This window comes from Centrocercus urophasianus, unplaced genomic scaffold (genome assembly GCF_019232065.1).
Source record: "Centrocercus urophasianus isolate 14NV4802_14NV808 unplaced genomic scaffold, USGS_Curo_1.0 seq_206, whole genome shotgun sequence".
Classification (NCBI taxonomy): domain Eukaryota; kingdom Metazoa; phylum Chordata; class Aves; order Galliformes; family Phasianidae; genus Centrocercus; species Centrocercus urophasianus.
Genome location: NW_024884763.1, coordinates 1 through 17,839, shown reverse-complemented (window position 1 = coordinate 17,839; position 17,839 = coordinate 1). Strand labels below are relative to the sequence as shown.

General features: G+C 42.9%; 1 protein-coding gene and 1 long non-coding RNA gene across 3 annotated transcripts; one reads left to right on the top strand and one right to left on the bottom strand.

The window, feature by feature from the left end:
- The first annotated feature begins 557 nt into the window (after positions 1-557).
- On the top strand, positions 558-7,738 carry DIMT1 (DIM1 rRNA methyltransferase and ribosome maturation factor). 2 transcript variants are annotated; one of them, XM_042822735.1, is made up of 12 exons: positions 558-655; positions 792-865; positions 1,672-1,758; positions 2,441-2,502; positions 2,609-2,702; positions 2,782-2,831; positions 3,519-3,642; positions 3,739-3,831; positions 5,640-5,704; positions 6,011-6,074; positions 6,554-6,660; positions 7,385-7,738. In XM_042822735.1, the coding sequence occupies exons 1-12, from the start codon at positions 595-597 to the stop codon at positions 7,425-7,427; spliced, it is 924 nt and encodes a 307-aa protein (XP_042678669.1). In that variant the 5' UTR covers positions 558-594; the 3' UTR covers positions 7,428-7,738. The 2 variants fall into 2 exon arrangements, with proteins under 2 accessions (XP_042678669.1, XP_042678670.1); XM_042822736.1 differs by lacking the exons at positions 558-655; positions 792-865; positions 1,672-1,758; positions 2,441-2,502; positions 2,782-2,831 and having other exon boundaries at positions 2,628-2,702.
- Positions 7,739-10,632: 2,894 nt separating this feature from the next.
- On the bottom strand, positions 10,633-17,531 carry LOC122162444. Its single transcript, XR_006169560.1, has 3 exons — positions 17,458-17,531; positions 11,058-11,132; positions 10,633-10,770 (listed from the first exon to the last, which is right to left on the bottom strand). It is a non-coding gene; the product is annotated as an uncharacterized LOC122162444 (long non-coding RNA).
- Between the last annotated feature and the right edge of the window lie 308 nt (positions 17,532-17,839).

The window sequence follows — 17,839 nt, the reverse complement described above, 5'->3', positions numbered from 1 at the left end:
TTCTGAAGCTCGCGCCACACGCCGGCACCCGCCGCCGAAGCTGCGGTACCCCGCCTCCCCGGCGCGCCGCGCACACGTCATCTCCGCGCGACGTGGACGGGCTCTGCCCGCTGCAACGCCGGGCAGGCGCCGTTTCGCTGCGCGTGCGCGAGGTGGGCGCGGGCTGGCCTGTGCGGGGGCGGCGGGCGTTCTGCTGCCGTTCGGCTGGGCGGCGTTCGGCGGGTGCGACGTGATTCGAGGAGGCTCACGCTTTGCGCGGAGTTGTGTTTGTGGCGCGGGGCAGAGTGGTTACGACAGGAATTCATGCTTTGCCTCCGCACAGAGCGCCTTGGCTCTGAGTTATCTCGTTGTGAGGACAAGAGACGACGGGAAAGCCCTGACGGGACGGACCGCCCTCTGACCGCGCCCCGCGCTCGAGCGGCCGCCCCTCAGCACGAGGCGGCACGCAGCCGCGGCGCGAGAGCGCCCCGCCGCCCCCGCGCGGCCGCCGTAGCGCCGCGGTGACGCGCTCCTGCCGCGCTGCCCGATGGGAGCTGCCGACCGGGTGCCGTCCCGCGGCGGCCGCACGTGCGCGCGGTGCGGAGCGGCGCCGCCATGCCTAAAGTAAAAGGAAAGAAGCGGCCGCGGCAGCAGCTCCAGGAGGGCCGCGCCAACGGTGAGTGCAGGCCGGGCTGTCGACACGGAGACGCGTCGGAGGGTTCGTGGGCTTAATGGAGAAAGTGCCCGTGCTTTGCCGCGGCTCCTGGTCGGGCTGGCGCGGGGCGCGAGCTTTCCGTCTGGCTTTCCCGCAGGTATCTTATTCAACACCGGCGCCGGGCAGCACATCCTGAAGAACCCCCTCGTCGTCAACAGCATCATCGAAAAGGTGCGTGCCCCAAGGCGCTGTCCGTGTGCTCGCGGGGCCGCTGGGCAGTCAGGTGCCTGCGCGGAACCCGAACAATTCTACCCTCCCGAGGTGTTCAGCTCACAGCGCCTCAGCAGCGCCTTTCCTCCTGGGAGACGCTGAGAGAGCTGGGACTGCTCAGCCTGCACGTGAGGAGGCAGGTCCCCTCCTTACAGATCTCCGGAAGCAGATTGGATGTGGGCCTGGGCACTCTGCTCAGGTTGAGCCGGGTGTGGACCCACAGAGCCTTGCCAGCCTCAGCCCTTCAGGGGTTCTGTGAAAGTAATGGTGAGGCCGTGCTGGTGTGGGTGCGTGTGTCAGGGGAAGTGAGTGCCCACCGTGCCTGCTGCACCTAACCGCTGCAACTCGGAGAGCTGAGAAGTTATTTCAGTGTGCTGTTAGGGCAGCGGCTGTGGGAGGTGCTCAACTTCAGAGTTGGGCTCAGGAGCAGAAGGAATTTTTGCTTAAAAACACGCTTTCATGCATTTTTATTTTCTACATCATTTTTATGGTTGCAGAGATGCTTTTTTGTACTACTTACATTTCACTGCATTTCTTAAAAATGGTGGCTATGTGCTTACTTTTCTGTACTCATCTAAAGCACCACTTAATTAAATTGTAGGACATTATTGTTTTCACTGTTTTCCCCCTTCTCATTCAGACTACATTTGTATTTGTCTGTTAGTTCATTTCATGCTTTTACTGAGCTGCACATGCCTTCCATTTTAAAACTGAATGACCGCTACAGGTTTGTTTTAGAAAAATACTGAGATGCTATTTATTCTTAGGCTGCATTGAGGCGTACAGATGTTGTTCTGGAAGTAGGCCCTGGAACTGGTAACCTGACTGTAAAGATGCTAGAGAAAGTGAAAAAAGTAAGTGTGGACTTCCTCTTGTACTTAAATCATGTTATGGCTTAGACTGTGGCAAACAGAAGGGTCTTTTGCTGTCTCATCCAGATAAGTAGAACTAACTGATTTATATTTTTCTCAACACGCATAATTCCAGGGAGTTTTTGTCTGTGTAATTCATACATGTTTTTGTCAAACTGTATTGCTATTATCGATTTATCTTGTATCTCTTGCATGTCAAAGCGTAATGTAGGTGTCCTAAAAACTAGCTCAGGGATGCCAGAAACCAGGAGGTTTCTGCAGAAACCTCTGTTTTTGCAGAGGGCAAAAGCTCGCTTGATCTTGATTTTCAGTAAGAATACAGGCCGTGAAAGCAGAGCCTCATGATCCTTCTGACTTTTTGAAGGGATACCTGGGTTACCACAGGGATAACTGGCTTGTGACGTTCATAGCTTTTTGATCTTTTGATGTCAGCTCTTTCTGTCATTGTGAAGCAGAATTCACCAAGCATTCCCTCTAGTAGGGAACATGAGCAGGGATTAGACTATTTTAGACAGGCAGGAAAAAAACCACACATAGCCTGATGGAAATATTGAGTAACTGCTTAATCTTCTAGCAACATTTGCTTGCACCTGTTTTACAATTGTAATTTTAGACCCAGTCAGGAGTTCATATGAAGCATTGCAAATATATACATTATTTTCAGGTTATTGCTTGTGAAATTGATCCCAGACTTGTGGGTGAACTTCAGAAAAGAGTCCAAGGCACGTAAGTATCAACTGTGGAAATTATGTGAACTTAAAGCAGTGGAGCTGCTTTGGCAAACACTAGCAACATGCTTATCTGAAGGTAACCCCAGTGTACTTTTCTTTAGGTGTCTGGCAAACAAACTTGAAATCAAAGTTGGAGATGTCTTGAAAACAGACTTACCATTTTTTGATGCATGTGTAGCCAACTTGCCTTACCAGGTATAGACTAAACAACGTGACAAAATTTTCTTTCATAATTGCTGGGAAGTTGTACTGATGTTAGTACTCTTTTCCTCAGATTTCTTCACCATTTGTTTTCAAGTTATTGCTTCATAGACCCTTTTTCAGGTATGTGGAATAGCAATGCTCTGGATTGACATATAGAAGAAAAAGCCTCCTACTTTCTTTGTTTTTTGTAATGTAGAAACTGCTGATGCCTGTAGGTTAGTCAGTGTGTTGTGCACAAGGAGGTGATTTAGTCTTCAAGAATTTCTCCTGTTTGCACTAGAGTTGCAACTGATTGTTACTCCAGAGATAAGCAGTGCATAGTAAAATTTCCAATGCTTTCCTACATTAGGTAATAAGGTTGATAAGGGTAGAATTGAAGCCAACATTTCCTATTGTCCATAAGGTGTAAAAATGTAGCTGACCAGGTACTTCTGTGTGTTGTTCAATATGTCGTTGACAGACTTCATTTAGTGATGTTACTGGTCAGTTTTTGGAGTTAGAGAACTTGGATTTGAAAGATTTGTCATAGGAATACTCAAAGTTATTTGTTAGTCACACACAGAACTCTGAGACTAGTCTCTGTCTCTTTGATCTTCATCCACTTGAAATAATCAAACTCTGTAGTAGCACTGAAACAATTTGACTGATTTCACTGAGGCTTTTTGGAACAATCTGAGCTAATTAAGCAAGTGTGCGCACTGCTTTAAGTGCTGAGAGGGAAGAAGATGTGTTTTCTTACTACTAGTTGGCTTTTGATTTAAAAGTTGATTAAACTTAGGATTTATTTGTCATATCTGTTTCTCCCAGGTGTGCAATACTTATGTTTCAAAGAGAATTTGCACTTCGTTTGGTTGCAAAACCAGGAAGTAAGCTGTACTGCAGACTTTCTATTAATACTCAGTTATTAGCTCGAGTGGACCATCTGATGAAGGTATACATTACATAACAAAGCTGTTGAAGAGAAAACTATGTTTCTATGAATGTGAAGATGTGCAGATTAATCATGCAGCTGCTTAACTTCTAACAGGTTGGAAAAAACAACTTCAAGCCACCTCCTAAAGTTGAATCCAGTGTTGTCAGAATAGAGCCAAAGAACCCACCACCGCCCATCAACTTCCAGGTGAGCATCGTATGCTCTACTAACAATGTAACATACTACTTATTATCTTGCATGCAAGACAGGAAGGTGATCCAAGTCAGCCAGCATAACTTGTCCAAGGGCCAGTTGAATGGAATTCTAGGATGGAGTGACAGCATCAATGGACAAAGGAAGGGTAATGATGTCATCTTCCCAAACTTCTTCAAGGCCTTTGACATGCTATCATATCGCATTCTTATGTATAGATTGGGAAGATGTAGATTTGAAAGGTGAATTATTCAGTGAGGAAGTTGGTTGTATGGTTGCATCCAGAAGGTTGTGGCCAGCAGGTCGGTGTCCAGGTAGAGGCTGATGATGAGTGGTCTCCCTCGAGGACGTCTTGGGATCAGTGTTCTTCAACATCTTTATCAGCAATCTAGAAAGTAGGTCTCAGTGTACCCTCAAGCAAATTTGCAGATGACTCAGCTGAGTAGTGCAGTTGATACAACAGAAGGAAGGGATGCCATTCAGAGGGACCTGGAGAGGCTTGAAAAGTGGGCCTTTGTGAACCTAAGGAAGTTCAATAAGGACAAGTTCAAGGTGTTTCACTTGGGTTGGGGCAATCGCAGATATGTGTACGTTATGAGAAGAGAACTCTTTGAGAGCAGCCCTGCAGTGAAGGACCTGGGGATCCTTGAGGATGCAAAGGCTTGATACAAGCCAGCAACATGCACTTGTGACCTGGAAGGCCAAGTGTATCTTGGGCTGCATCAACAGGGTGGCCAGTAGGGTGAGGGATGGGAATGTCCCCCTTTGATCTGCCCTTATGAGGCCTCACCTGAGATACTGCATCCAGTCTTGAGCCCCAAACACAAGAAGGATGTGGAGATGTTGAGACAGATTTAGAACAGAAGGGCCATAAAAATGACCTGATGTCTTCAATGATTCTCCCATGAATACAGGCTGGGGGAGCTGGGCTTGTTCAGCTGGTTCAGCCTATGAGGAAACCTCATTACCATCTTCCTTTACATAAAGAAAGCTTATAAACAAGAGGAAGACTCACTTTTTACAGACTCAGAAAGGACGAGGGAAAATGGTTTTCAACTAAAGAAGAGGAAATTTAGGTTAGATGTTAAGAAATTCTTTACTCAGAAGGAGGTGAGGCACTGGCACAGGCTTTCTGGAGAAGGTATGTGTGTCCTAACTAAGGAGATGTTACAGACCATGCTGGCTGGGGCCTCTGGGTAACCAATATCATGGACATTGTCCTTGCTTATGGTAGGTGAGTTGGAATGTGTTATCTTCAATGTCCATTTCAACGTAAGTTGTTCTATGATTCTGTTTCTGACAAGACTGAGATAATAACTCCATATCAGCGGGGGAGTTGCAACTCATAATGTGCCTTTCATAGTGCTCCCCCTTCTGGCTGATGGCTTTGTTGTTTTTGATAAAAGGAGTGTCTTCAGGTCACTCTTTACGGTGTCAGAAGATAGATGCTACAAGATAACGTTTTTGGAGTTGATTTTTGAAGTGTTTTGATCTTAAAGACTTTTCTAACCTTGTCCAGCACTATTCAAATATTCCTGAAGCATCTTGCATCTTCAGCACTTAAAATTTCATCTGGAAGCCCTGGCCACAGGAAAGAGCAAGTGGTTTTATTGGGTGAAGTGTTGTTTTTTTTTTCTCCTCAACTTGTATTACTTTGTCCAAGACTGTGTGCTTTTTCATGAAATTCTTAAGAAAGATACTCTCCTGAAAGATCATTTAGGGTTGCAAAATTATCAAGTGTTTGTTTCTGATTGTAGCAGCTGTATTTTCCTTTCAGTAAAGATTGTACACTTCAATTTCAGGAATGGGATGGTCTGGTAAGGATAGCCTTTGTTAGGAAAAACAAGACACTCTCTGCAGCCTTCAAGTAAGTAACTTCTATTCAAGAAAAATTTTTCAAAGTTTGAGAGTTCATCCAATTCACCATTCACTTTGTGAAAATGCATGGCAGTGTTAAATGCATGCCATCAGAGTCTGGAATAAACTTTGAAGGAGAGTTTATGCTGAGGTCACGAACTCTTACAAAATGAAACTTTTAGGAGATAACCCTTTAACAGGCATCTGTTTAAAAAGAACAACTCTATGTCATCAATAGTTTATTTTTATAGTAAAGTCTAACAGAAAGGCAAAAAAATAAAGATGAGCTTTCATTCTAGATTTACATTTCCTTTAGGTCAAGTGCTGTAGAGCAGTTGCTGGATCACAACTACCGAATTCATTGTTCCTTACATAATGCAGTAAGTTCCTTTTTAATACATCAAATTTTAAGCCTGTGAGTTGTGACCTAAATTCTAATACTGTAAGAATAAAAAAATAACAATGGAAAGGCTCGACATGCAAAAGCATGTCTGAGACGGTTTTGGGAAGGGAGAAATTTAGCTTTTTTTCTTAAAAATCTGAAACTGTTACTAAATTGCAGTGAAAAAAAATTAAATCTGAGGACATTGTTAATACAGTGGCTGTACATGTGTCAAGGACTGACCTCACAGCCTGCTAAGAAAACCTTGTGTCAGATTAGCAATACTGTTACTGATTCATTTATAGTGAATGGGCTAAGGTATGATTTCAGACACAAGAATACAGTAATCCATAGAAAAAAAAAAGTACAGCTTACATTGCTTAAAAGAAGCAGGTCTAAAAGTAGGGAAATAATAAGTTAATATTTTTCTGTGCTTTGACTAGAAAAGTAATTTGAATCCTTTTTTTCTATTGCCAGGAAATACCTGAAAATTTCAAAATTTCAGAGAAAATACAGACAGTCCTAAAAGATACAGGTTACTCTGAAAAACGAGCCCGCTCCATGGATATAGATGATTTCATTCGGTAATTCTTTTCTGTCTTCCTTCTAAGCTTCTTCAGATTCCACCTGCTTCTATACCTATGCTGAACAGATTAATAGTGGGTCACATAGGAAAAGTAGTATCCCTGCATTCCACTGAATGCCAAACACTCTTTCTTTCCAATCTGAACATGAAGCACTGAAACTCTATATGTATATTAACTGCTGTTTACAGTATTTGTAAGCAACTAGATAAAGATCCCTGCTCCTGTGATGTCTGTACTAAGCACTTCTACATCTCTTCTACAAACGCCTCGAGGAACATAATTGCTAATGTCACTTTTCTGCATGCTTGCACAGCCCTTACTTATTTTCAGGATTGGGCCTTAATCTGTACCATAATTTGGAAATATTTGTAATTTCCTACTATATTGTCTGGCTTCTGGCTATTAACTCCAAGTTGGAACAAGAATCATCTAAAACTCCTGCTTGTTTGTCAGTGTAACAGTCAATGCTGTAACTGCTCTTTACAGAGATGTAGCAAACCTGGTAGGATGCAACATAAATAACTGGACTGGAAATGTACCTGTAGCACTAAAGTGGCAAACTTAGTAGTAACTTCCAATATAACAGTGTAACAGTTCTTTCTTGTATTTAATTATGGATGCTTTTGTGCTGTCTTGAATGCCAGTAAGCATGTCTTAGAAATGATTTAATCTGCTGTATAAATTAATAGAAATTGTGACGTGAATATTTCACTTTTTTCAGACTCTTGCATGGCTTCAACTCGGAAGGCATCCATTTCTCATAGACTTTACCAGAAGAGTGAAAGATCTGTACTTACTTCTGTAAGCCTTGTCTAATCCCACGTGACTGAAAAGGGAGAAGCTCTTCTCACAATAGCAGCAGAATACAGCGTTCACGTTTTGATTCCTATTGAGAATAAGATGTGCTATTTTAGCACAGACAACAGAAGAGGAGATACTACTCCATATTTTAAACGCATTCAGTTTGTTCATGGCTGAAGAGCTGGACTTCCACACAAAACTGTATTTTTTAGTATACTCAATGACACGGGGATTGATACTGCCACAACATAAATCTGTATTCTCTGATCATGAACTTCATCTCAGTATATTCCTACAATACGGTAGAATCTGATCTGGCAACAAAAATGGATATGTAGTAATTCCAGTTAAATGCTTCCTTTTGATTTGAAATGACCACGTCTTCCATTTGTCGTCCAGGAACCAACGGCATTCCAAATCTGTTAGCAACTTAGTACTGTTAAGAAAACCCCATTAAGTGTTTTTCAGAAACAAGAGCATTTGTCTTATGGGCTTTGTATAAGCTACTGAGGTCGATATTTCCTTTATCAACTTTATCTGGTATTAGTGCTTTTGAACCTTTGTAGGAATTGGCAGAAAATTACCAGCTGACCGGCAGTCTTAATGCATGGCCAGAATCTACAGATTTTTTTTTTTTTTAGTCAACTGTCTTGTGGGATAGATGAGTGGACAGTGAGGTGGGTTGACAACTGGCTGACTGGCAGAGCACAGAGGGTCGCCGTTGGTGGCGCAGAGTCTGGTTGGAGGCCTGTAACCAGCGGTGTTCCTCAGGGGTCGGTGCTGGGTCTGGTCTTGTTCAACATCTTCATCAATGACCTTGATGAGGGGATAGTGGCCACCCTCAGCAAGTTTGCTGATGATACGAAGTTGGGAGGATTGGCTGACATGCCTGAAGGCCGTGCTGCCATTCAGCGAGACCTGGACAGGCTGGAGAGCTGGGCAGAAAAACACCAGATGAGGTTTAACAGAAGCGAGTGTAGAGTCTTGCATCTGGGGAGGAATAATTGCATGCAGCGGTACAGGTTGGGGGATGAGCTGCTGGAGAGGAGCTCTGCAGAGAGGGACCTGGGTGTCCTGGTGGACGACAGGTTGGCCATGAGCCAGCAGTGTGCCCTTGTGGCCAAGAGGGCCAATGGCATCCTGGGGTGCATTAAAAAGAGCGTGGCCAGCAGGTCGAGGGAGGTGATCCTCCCCCTCTACTCTGCCCTGGTGAGGCCTCATCTGGAGTACTGCATCCAGTTCTGGGCCCCCCAGTACAAAACAGACAGGGATCTCTTGGAAAGAGTCCAGCGGAGGGCCACAAAGATGGTGAGGGGCCTGGAGCATCTCTCCTATGAAGAAAGGCTGAGTGAACTGGGTCTGTTCAGCCTTGAGAAAAGAAGACTGAGAGGGGACCTGATCCAGGTCTATAAATATCCAAGGTGTGGGGGGCAGAATGGCGAGGCCGGACTCTTTTCAGTGGTGAGTGGAGACAGGACAAGGGGAAACGGCCGGAAACTGCAGCATAGGAAGTTCTGCACCAATGTGCACAAGAACTTCTTTACAGTGAGGTGACGGAGCACTGGAACAGGCTGCCCAGGGAGGTGGTGGGGTCTCCTCTGAAAATATTCTCCAGGAGAATGTCTCTGGAGATAAGACCTGCCTGGACACCTGCTTGTGCGACCTGGTGTAGGAAACCTGCCTTGGCAGGGGGTTGGTCTCAATGATCTCTGGTGGTCCCTTCCAACCCCTATGATTCTGTGAATCTGTGAAGTCAGGAAGCTAATTTTGTAAGAAAACAGGGAATTTTAACATAGCTTAGACCTTTCATTGAGCCTCAAAGTCATGGCTTGTGTATCCTAACTGAGTGAAGCCACTTAACGTTTTGATTACGTGTCTGTTGTTATGGACAAGGTGTAGTTTTCCCAAAGAAGCTTGTGTTAACTCTACACAACAGCCATTATCCACTTTGATCTGTCCTAAGACTCAGGAAAATGGTAATTATAGCACTGTGGCATCATGCAGAGCTGAGAGCTTAACTATTAACTAACATTAGTCATTTGTTTTGTGTGGTATTTCTCATCTTCTGTAAGACCACAGTAAATGGAGAAGAAAGATAACCAAAAAGTACTTCAAAATTCACCTGCATTTTACAGAGTTCTTAAAATCAGTGATTCAGGTACATGCATGTGCAGGAAAGAGTGTTTCAGAAAACTGAATTACTTGTTTTCTAACTTAACAATTCTAGCTTGTAGAACCTCTTATGAATTATGGTTATGTAGCAACAGCAGTATGCACAGGCAATACAGAAGGAACAGATGTTTCTCTGGTACATCATGTTTCAATGCTGCTTTACAGCAGAGGAAATAGAATATGATTGTCCTAGTCAAGTACTCCCCGTCCATCATAGCAGTGGGCCACGTCATTCACTGTGTCACATTGGTTGCTTACATTTGTTCATACTGCTTCAGTTTTGTTGTAGATCCAGGAAGTACAGCAGGATCTATCACAGAGTTGTTCTCTGAATGGATACTAGATGGAATTTCAGCTTTTATCTGGTACAGGCTATGTTACTCACAAGGATTAGTGAAAGTAGGTGGAATTTAATTGCCTCTTTTCTGCATGTCTTCTTTGGTACCCACTATGATCTACAGCCTGGCTGTGTCTCTAGGTTTGTACAGAGGAATAGTAGGGAAGCAAAGGTTAAGTTTGGAGACAGTCTGGGCTGTAGCAACCATGTCCTGGCACAGTTTGCGATCTTGAGAAGTATGGGCCTGGCAAAGAGCAGAGTCAGGACCCTGAACTTCAGGAGAGTGAACCACAGCTTTTTAAGGAGTTAGTGGATGAGATCCCCTGGGAAACAACTCTGCTTAGGAGTATAGGAATAAAGCAGCGCTGGCAGCTATTTAAGGACACCTTTCTGGAAGTGTGGGAGCACTAGAGGCTCAACCACTCATGCTGCTAGAAGTTCTATTTTCTCCCTTACCGAAATGCCTGGGAATCAAATCTCCTCAGAGACAGTGAGGACAATGCCAAGCACAGCTTGTGTAAGGACACCAGCAAGCTGGACCATGACAACTCAATGCCACCCTTAGCCAGATGTCACTATCCAACACCGTTCTAAAAAGTCACCTTCAACTTGCTGACAATTTAAGAAACAACACTTTTCCCACTGTATCTTACCAACAAGACAGAGTAAAAGCCTGGCTGTGTCTCCCACTGCTTCAGTTGTTCCTCAGCTGGCTTCAGCACTGCAGTATCTTGACTAGTAGCTTGGGTCAAGACTTGCAAAACAACACTGCTTGCACTGTTGAGATCCATGAAAATCTGAAAGCATTTTAAAAAAGAAGAGAAACACTTAGGAATAAAAGACGGCAAATACAGACAGGTAATTTCCATGCACATTATCTAAACACCCTGTACTAATTTTTCATTAGGCTACGTTGTGTAAGATAACATCACACCCACTCATAAGCACTGTCAAGGTACAGAGATTCAACTAATTTACTTTCAGAAATTCATCCACAGTAAAAGCAAGCATTAAGTCTATAACTACAAACATTTTTACTAGATTTGAAGGATTACAGAAAATATTTTGATATTAAATTGGTTACCTTGTGTGAAGCACAGCAGACAAAGCAAACTGCAAATGGAACTTCACTGGCAAGCAGGTAAAACCATGAGGTTACCTGAAACAAGCAAGATGCATAGTATTAAAAGTTATTTTCTGAATACTTTTGCCCCTAAAGAAAAGCTGATATATTTCAGGTGGTTAATTTCTACAATTCATAGCATCATTAACGTTGTCAATGACCTCTAAGACCAGCTAGTCCAACTGTCCATCTAACATCTAGACGTAGTCTATCTACGAAACTGAATTTTTCTCAACATACATGTATTTATTATCTATTTAGCATACAATCAGAAAAACTGGGAATGACAACTGCTTAATTTCAAATATAAATACATACTTATACCATGTAAAGAAAAACCAAGTCATTACTCTCTGGTTGACACAAGGCAGACATCACATTTATGACGACTGTAGAATAAGGATTACAATGAATTAAAGAGGAACATATACAAAAACGATGATATCTGACAGTTAAGGTAACTGATTTTCTGTCAACCAAAATTTTCATTTATAACCTATGTAAACTTATTGCAATACCGATCCAAGTTAAAATATTTCTGTAGTTAAGTTTCTTAAATAAACAACCAAGCACAGATAATTTCTATGAAAAGGCTTGAGAATTTGCTTTTGTTCAATACTAAACAGCAAAGTTTATCATCCCAACATTCGCACAAAAAATAAGGCAGAAACTTGCCAGGGTGATATTCAGAAAGTCACAAATCAAGCCTTATTCTGAAATAGCTCTGAAATTTTGATATTTGAGAAAAGCATCACCCTAACATCAAAAAAAAAAAAAACCAAGCCAAACAAGATTGAAGACCTCATAATGTATGTGTTCTTTAATGAAAACAGACAAAAAAATGACGACTTTCAGGTCAAAAACACACAGATTAAAAAAAAAAAAAAAAAAAAGATTAAATAAACCAAAATCCTGTTCATACTTTCAAAACTAGCAGCCATTAAATCTCTTAGCAGAATTAACTAAAAAGAGCAAACAGGTAATCTTCTGTTTTATACCCTACATACAATACATCTTTGTATGTCTCTGCTTTAACAACGCTGCAAAAACAAACTACTATTTCTCATTAACTACTTGTATCAATCATTTTTACCTTTATCTCCCTGCAAATTCCCTAAAAATTTCCTACAATTATGAGACCACGACAACTTTAAAATTCTCAGCTTGCTTCTTAGGAGATCATCAATTTCCACGGAGCCAGGACATTGATTTACACTGTAAAATCTAACTAGAACTGGCTTTCCCTTTGTGGAAAAGTGCCCAGAACAAAGAATCCAAGTCAAGGTAAAGCTCTAATGTTATACTAAAAGTCTTGATAGGCTCATTGTTCCATTTAAAATAATCACTAAATGATAAACCTGTAAATAATGCTGCTGACGTCACAGGGAGTATGAAAAGGTATTCAGGTAAAATAACACCATGTTTTTATTTTCTGCAGATATTTTACATCTTGAACACCTTGGACTCTCTGCCTCACTGAACTGCCAAAATTCACCAGAAAGCAAGAACACACTGACAACACAGAAAAACACAGGATTAACTTGAAAGGAAGGATCACAATAGGATCTCTATTGCAAAGCACTAAGAACTTCAGGAAAATAAGCTCACACAAACAAAGCATCAATAAAATGTACATTCAGAATTTTATGGTATAAACACTGCATAAAGAAGTTTGTCTAGTCTAGCTAACAGAGCTTCGGAGAACCTAAAAAAGGCAGCGATGGAAAGGAGGAAAAGAAGCAAATGGGAAAAAAGCCAGAAGAAGCAGGCAAAGAGCTTGCACTACAGAGGAAATCACAGCTCAATTCGTGCAAGACCAAATTTATACTTTGTTTCATTTGTTTCTATTTAAGAGTCAAATTATTTTCATTCTGAAAGAAATGTATTCTTATCCCACAGTCCTATGCCACTGAACAAGACCTGATAAAGTATAATTATGGAACACCTAATCAATTAAAAAAAAAAAAAAAAAAAAAAAAGCAGACTATCAGTTACATTGTGAAATGAAAATCCAGTAGGGAACTTCTGAAAGTTACTGAGTTTGCAGTGTGTGCATCTGTCTAAACAAAACATAAAGTAACTTCTTCAACTCGAAATAAATTTATTGTAGGGTGTTTGCTCAGTGTTCTCCAAACAATGAGCTGCCACAGGAAAGCTGCATGCCTATCAACACTGATTCTGTAGCACATACCCTGACGCTGATATCAATATTCAGGGCAAGGACATCAGGGAAAAAAAAGGCAGCTTTTCTTTCTTTTATCTCCTTCCCTGTGAACGGTGTGATTACTAAAACTTCACACGCTTCAGCAAGAACAGGTGTCATCAGATGACAAACACTGAAATTAGTACAGCACTAACGAAAACCCATGCGGATTTCATCATTTTCTTGTTTCAAAATTATTACCTGACAGTTCTAGATAACAAAACAAAAACAGCAACAACAAAATCAAAGAAGCCTTTACAAAGCTTCACACATTCTTGAAAAAGTTTATATTTTCACTTAAAAAAAAAAAAAAAAAAAGTCATTAAATATAAGCAGGTATTGCTAAAGGAATGACCTTAAAAGGTCAGGATAAAAATTCACTTAACTAATTATTTTGTCTCTCAGAAAGACCATGTCAGATGCCCAAGAAAGATCATCAGAAGAAGACAATCCTTCAGTGATATTTCCTCCACAAGACCCTGGTCTGAGGACATAGTAGAGGTTTGGCATCTGAATTGAACAGCCCCCATGTCTAGTCCTCCACAAATGGGCACTGTTGACTTTTTGACTCCTCATGCTGGATGAGACTGACATGAGCACCAGAACAGAAATGAAGGCACTGATTTTGCTGAAGATGGGGCAATCTTTGGTTACAGTTTATAAATAAAATCTTTATTTATAAACTCACACTTTTTAAATGCCCAAAGCTGAAGGAAGGTGAGTATTCAGGCTCTTCCTCATCCTGAAATACATTCAAATTCTAGAATCACACTGAAAACAAACCAAGAACAGCTATATATCTACAGACAAAAGATTTTATGAGAAAATATCTAAGACCTTAGCTTTTTCCATACTCCGAACAATCAGCAAAACAGCTCATACATACCCAACCAGCTAATTTGTACAATTGTTATCTTCTGTTAATTCAGTGAAACATTTTCCACAGTAATGAAGTACAGAAAAAGATTCAGTTATGATCTTCCGAAATTGATAACAGTATTTCACAAAATACAGTGTTCTCACTGAAAATAATGTTGATTACATACTGAACAGCTTTAGAAGGAACATGGCAAGTAACTCCAGGCATGCTACCACCCTCCTCTACGCAGCAGTATCTAGGAGGACACTGCACATAACATACTGCTCCTAACACAGTCTTCGGTTTTGTCATCATTTTCCCCTTCCCCAGCTCAAGATAAAAAGTGCAGAAATTGGAGAGAGTCCAGAATTACCAATGGAACTGGAGTCAAGCAAAGAATTATGAATAGAAATTGAGTACTTGTTTGGTATGGTAAAGTGGGAGCTACAGGATGGCTGAAAAGATACCTAAAAATGACCACATGAGAGTCACATACAAAGAGGGTGAGAACGACTTCAGGTTTTTTTTGCAGATGACATTACAGGGGCTAAAGCTACCAGCCACAGATTGGGAGATTCAACTAGAAACTTCAGACTTTTTTTCAGCACATTTGTTTTGAGGAAAATAGGAAAAGCAAGATTTCTATTCTGAACAGACACAAGAACCAGCAATGGCTCATCTTCTGAAAAAATACTTCAGATGAAAGTTAGTACTGGTGTCAACGCTCACAAGCCATCAGCAGTGCCCATAAGCATTTCAATTTCAGGAACAGCTGGCAGTCATTCCAATCTCTCCATCATTTTCCTATGTGCCTCTTTTCCTGAGGTTCCTGTATCAATCACACCTACTGAGCAGTAAAAACAAACAAACAACAACAACAAAAAAACAGGTATTGAGGCTGTTCAATGTTCCACAAAAATTATTAGCAAGTAAACTAGAGACCAGAATCACCACAACAACCGCATGTTGATCCTTAGGAAGATTTTCAAGAATAGTTCACTATTTCTTTGTGTAAATAGGAAACATCGTCTATACTATGCCCCATTATAGTTGTAACAAAGGAGAAAAATAAACACATCTATGTTAGAATGAATTTTGATGCTTTCATCCCTTTGCTGCTACTGACTCAAACAGTAAACCAGAACTATAACAGAATTTACACAGAAACTTATTAGTACAGTGAAACAAAAACCCAGATCTGAAATAAAAATCAGCTGACATGGGGGAAAAAGGAGCAAAGAAAGAAGGTGGAACACAGTAATAAGGGACAGTTGGTGAGAAAGGCTGGCATTAGTATTTACAGTAGTAACTAAGATTAAAATGAAAAAGATAAAAATGAAAAATTCTCTGAGGTTAAATGGAAAGTAAACTGACCAAAAACTCTTTATAGAAGGTACAGTCAGCAAGAAATGATAGTGGGGCTACTCAAAGGAGTATGCTTGGACACAGCTCATGAAAAACCATGTCACAGAGCTCAGCACCAACAACACAGAAAAAGGAGAAAGGAGTGCACAAAGACAAGGAAGGAATATTTTCATTCTTTATCAGTAAGGTTGGAAGTGAAACATTTTTCACTTTACTATTGTCTAATTCCAACCCCCTGCCACAGGCAAGGATACCTCCCTCTAGACCAAGCTGCTCAAAGCCCCATGCAGCCTGGCCTTGAACAAACCCAGGGAGAGGGTGTTTACAACTTCTCTGGGCAATCCATTTCAGTGTCTCACCACCTTCACAGTAAAGGATTTCTTTCTAATATCCAGTTTAAATCTACCCTCTTCAAGTTTAATGCCATTTTCCCTCATCCTATTGCTACATGCCCTTACAAAAGGTCCCTTCACAGCCTTCCAGTAGGCTCCCATCAGGTACTGGAAGGCCGCTATAATGTCCCCTCAGAACCTTCTCTTCTCCAGGTTGAAGCCACAGCCTGTCCCAGGTTCTTTCCTGGTTCATGCTGAGTCTTTCATCAACTGACACTCCCAAATCCTTCTCCTCAGGGCTGTTCTCAAGCCATTCTCCACTCAACTCTGCCTCTGCTTAGGATTGCCCTGATCCAAGTGTAGGACCTTGCAGTTGACCTCACTGAACATCAAAAGGTTGGCAGGGGCCCATCTATCAGGCCTGTCCAGGTCCTTCTGGACCCAGATACCTTCTCGGTATCCCCTTCCTCTAGTATGTTAACCACACCACCCAGCTTGGTGTCATCTGCCAACTTGCTGAGGGTACGCTCAATCTCACTGTCCTTGTTGCCTAGAAAGATGTTAAACAGCACTGGGCTGAGAGGAACACCACTTGACACCAGTTTCCACTTGGACATTGAGTGCTGACCACAATTCTGAGTACAATCATTCTGCCAATTCCTTATCCAACAAGTGGTCCATCTGTCAAATTCATTTTTCTCCATTTTGGTGACCAGGATGTCACATGAGACAAAATCAAACACTTTGCACAAGGCCAGGTAAATGAAATCAGTTGCTCGTCTTTCACTGATGCTGTAACTCCACTGTAAAAGGCCACCAAGTTTGCCAGGCATGACTTATCCTTGGTGAAGCCATGTTGGTTACCACCAATCACTTTACTTTCCATGATGCATTAGTAGGGCCTTCAGGAGGATCTGCTCCATGGTCTTGCCAGTCTCAGAGGTGAGAACAACTGGCATATAGTTTCCTGCATGGCTTTTTTTCCCTTCTTGAAAATGAGGGCTATGTTCCCCCTTGTCCAGCCATCGGAAACTTCTCATGATTACCTAACTCACACAGCCCATCTTATTTGTCTAACTTCTTTGAAACTCAGCTCACCTTTGCCATTTCATAAACAAGACTGAACGCTTCACAACAAACTAGCATGCAACAGCAGACATAAAAATGCAAGTTTCGGCCTGCTCTCATGCAGGGGCATTAAAATAATTATTAATTGGCTAATTAATCAAATTAATTAACATGAAGCCTTTCCAGCAGACAGTTAAAACCTACATCTGAAGACACGCTTCCCAAAGTTTACACATCCATTTTGAGCGATAAGCCCATCATACACACAGATTTATGGCACACAGCAATCTCCCGCAGGACGGCGCAGCGATGGAGCGGGACAGGCAACGACGGGAGAGGTGACGACGGGAGAGGCGGGCACCGGAGCTCCAGGAAGTCGAAGCCCCAGAGTGCGCGCACCACAGGAGGCGCTCCCACGCACTGCCGGCGCCTCTCGGAGCGCCGTTTCGAGGATGGGGACGCTCGAAGGCAGCGGCGGCGCTCAGAACACCCCGCACGTGCTGCGAAGCAACAGAAAAGAGAGACGGAACTCACCGCAGCCGCGCCGGCCCTCCGTGCGACTCGGGGAAAAGCTGCTTTGCCGTCAACGTCAGTCTGCGGGAAGAAGAACAGCCGTGTGTACCGCTGCGGCCGCCCCGCCCCGTCCCGCAGGACGCGGCTCTCCCCGCAGCGCGCCGCCCCGTCCCCTCGGCGCTGCCCGGTCGGACCCGTTCCGCGCGCAGCCGGCAGCGGCGCCGAGGGCCGGGCGGACGGCGCGACGGCAGCGCGGAGTCCTTGTCCCGGCAACCCGCCGTAACGATAGCGGCACCGGCACCTGCCTGACGCCACGGCGCACCGGAGAGCCCCGCACGACGCCGCGCAACTTCGCGGCTCGCTCCCGCCCGGCGTAGGCCGCTCCCGCTGCTCGTCCCGCCCC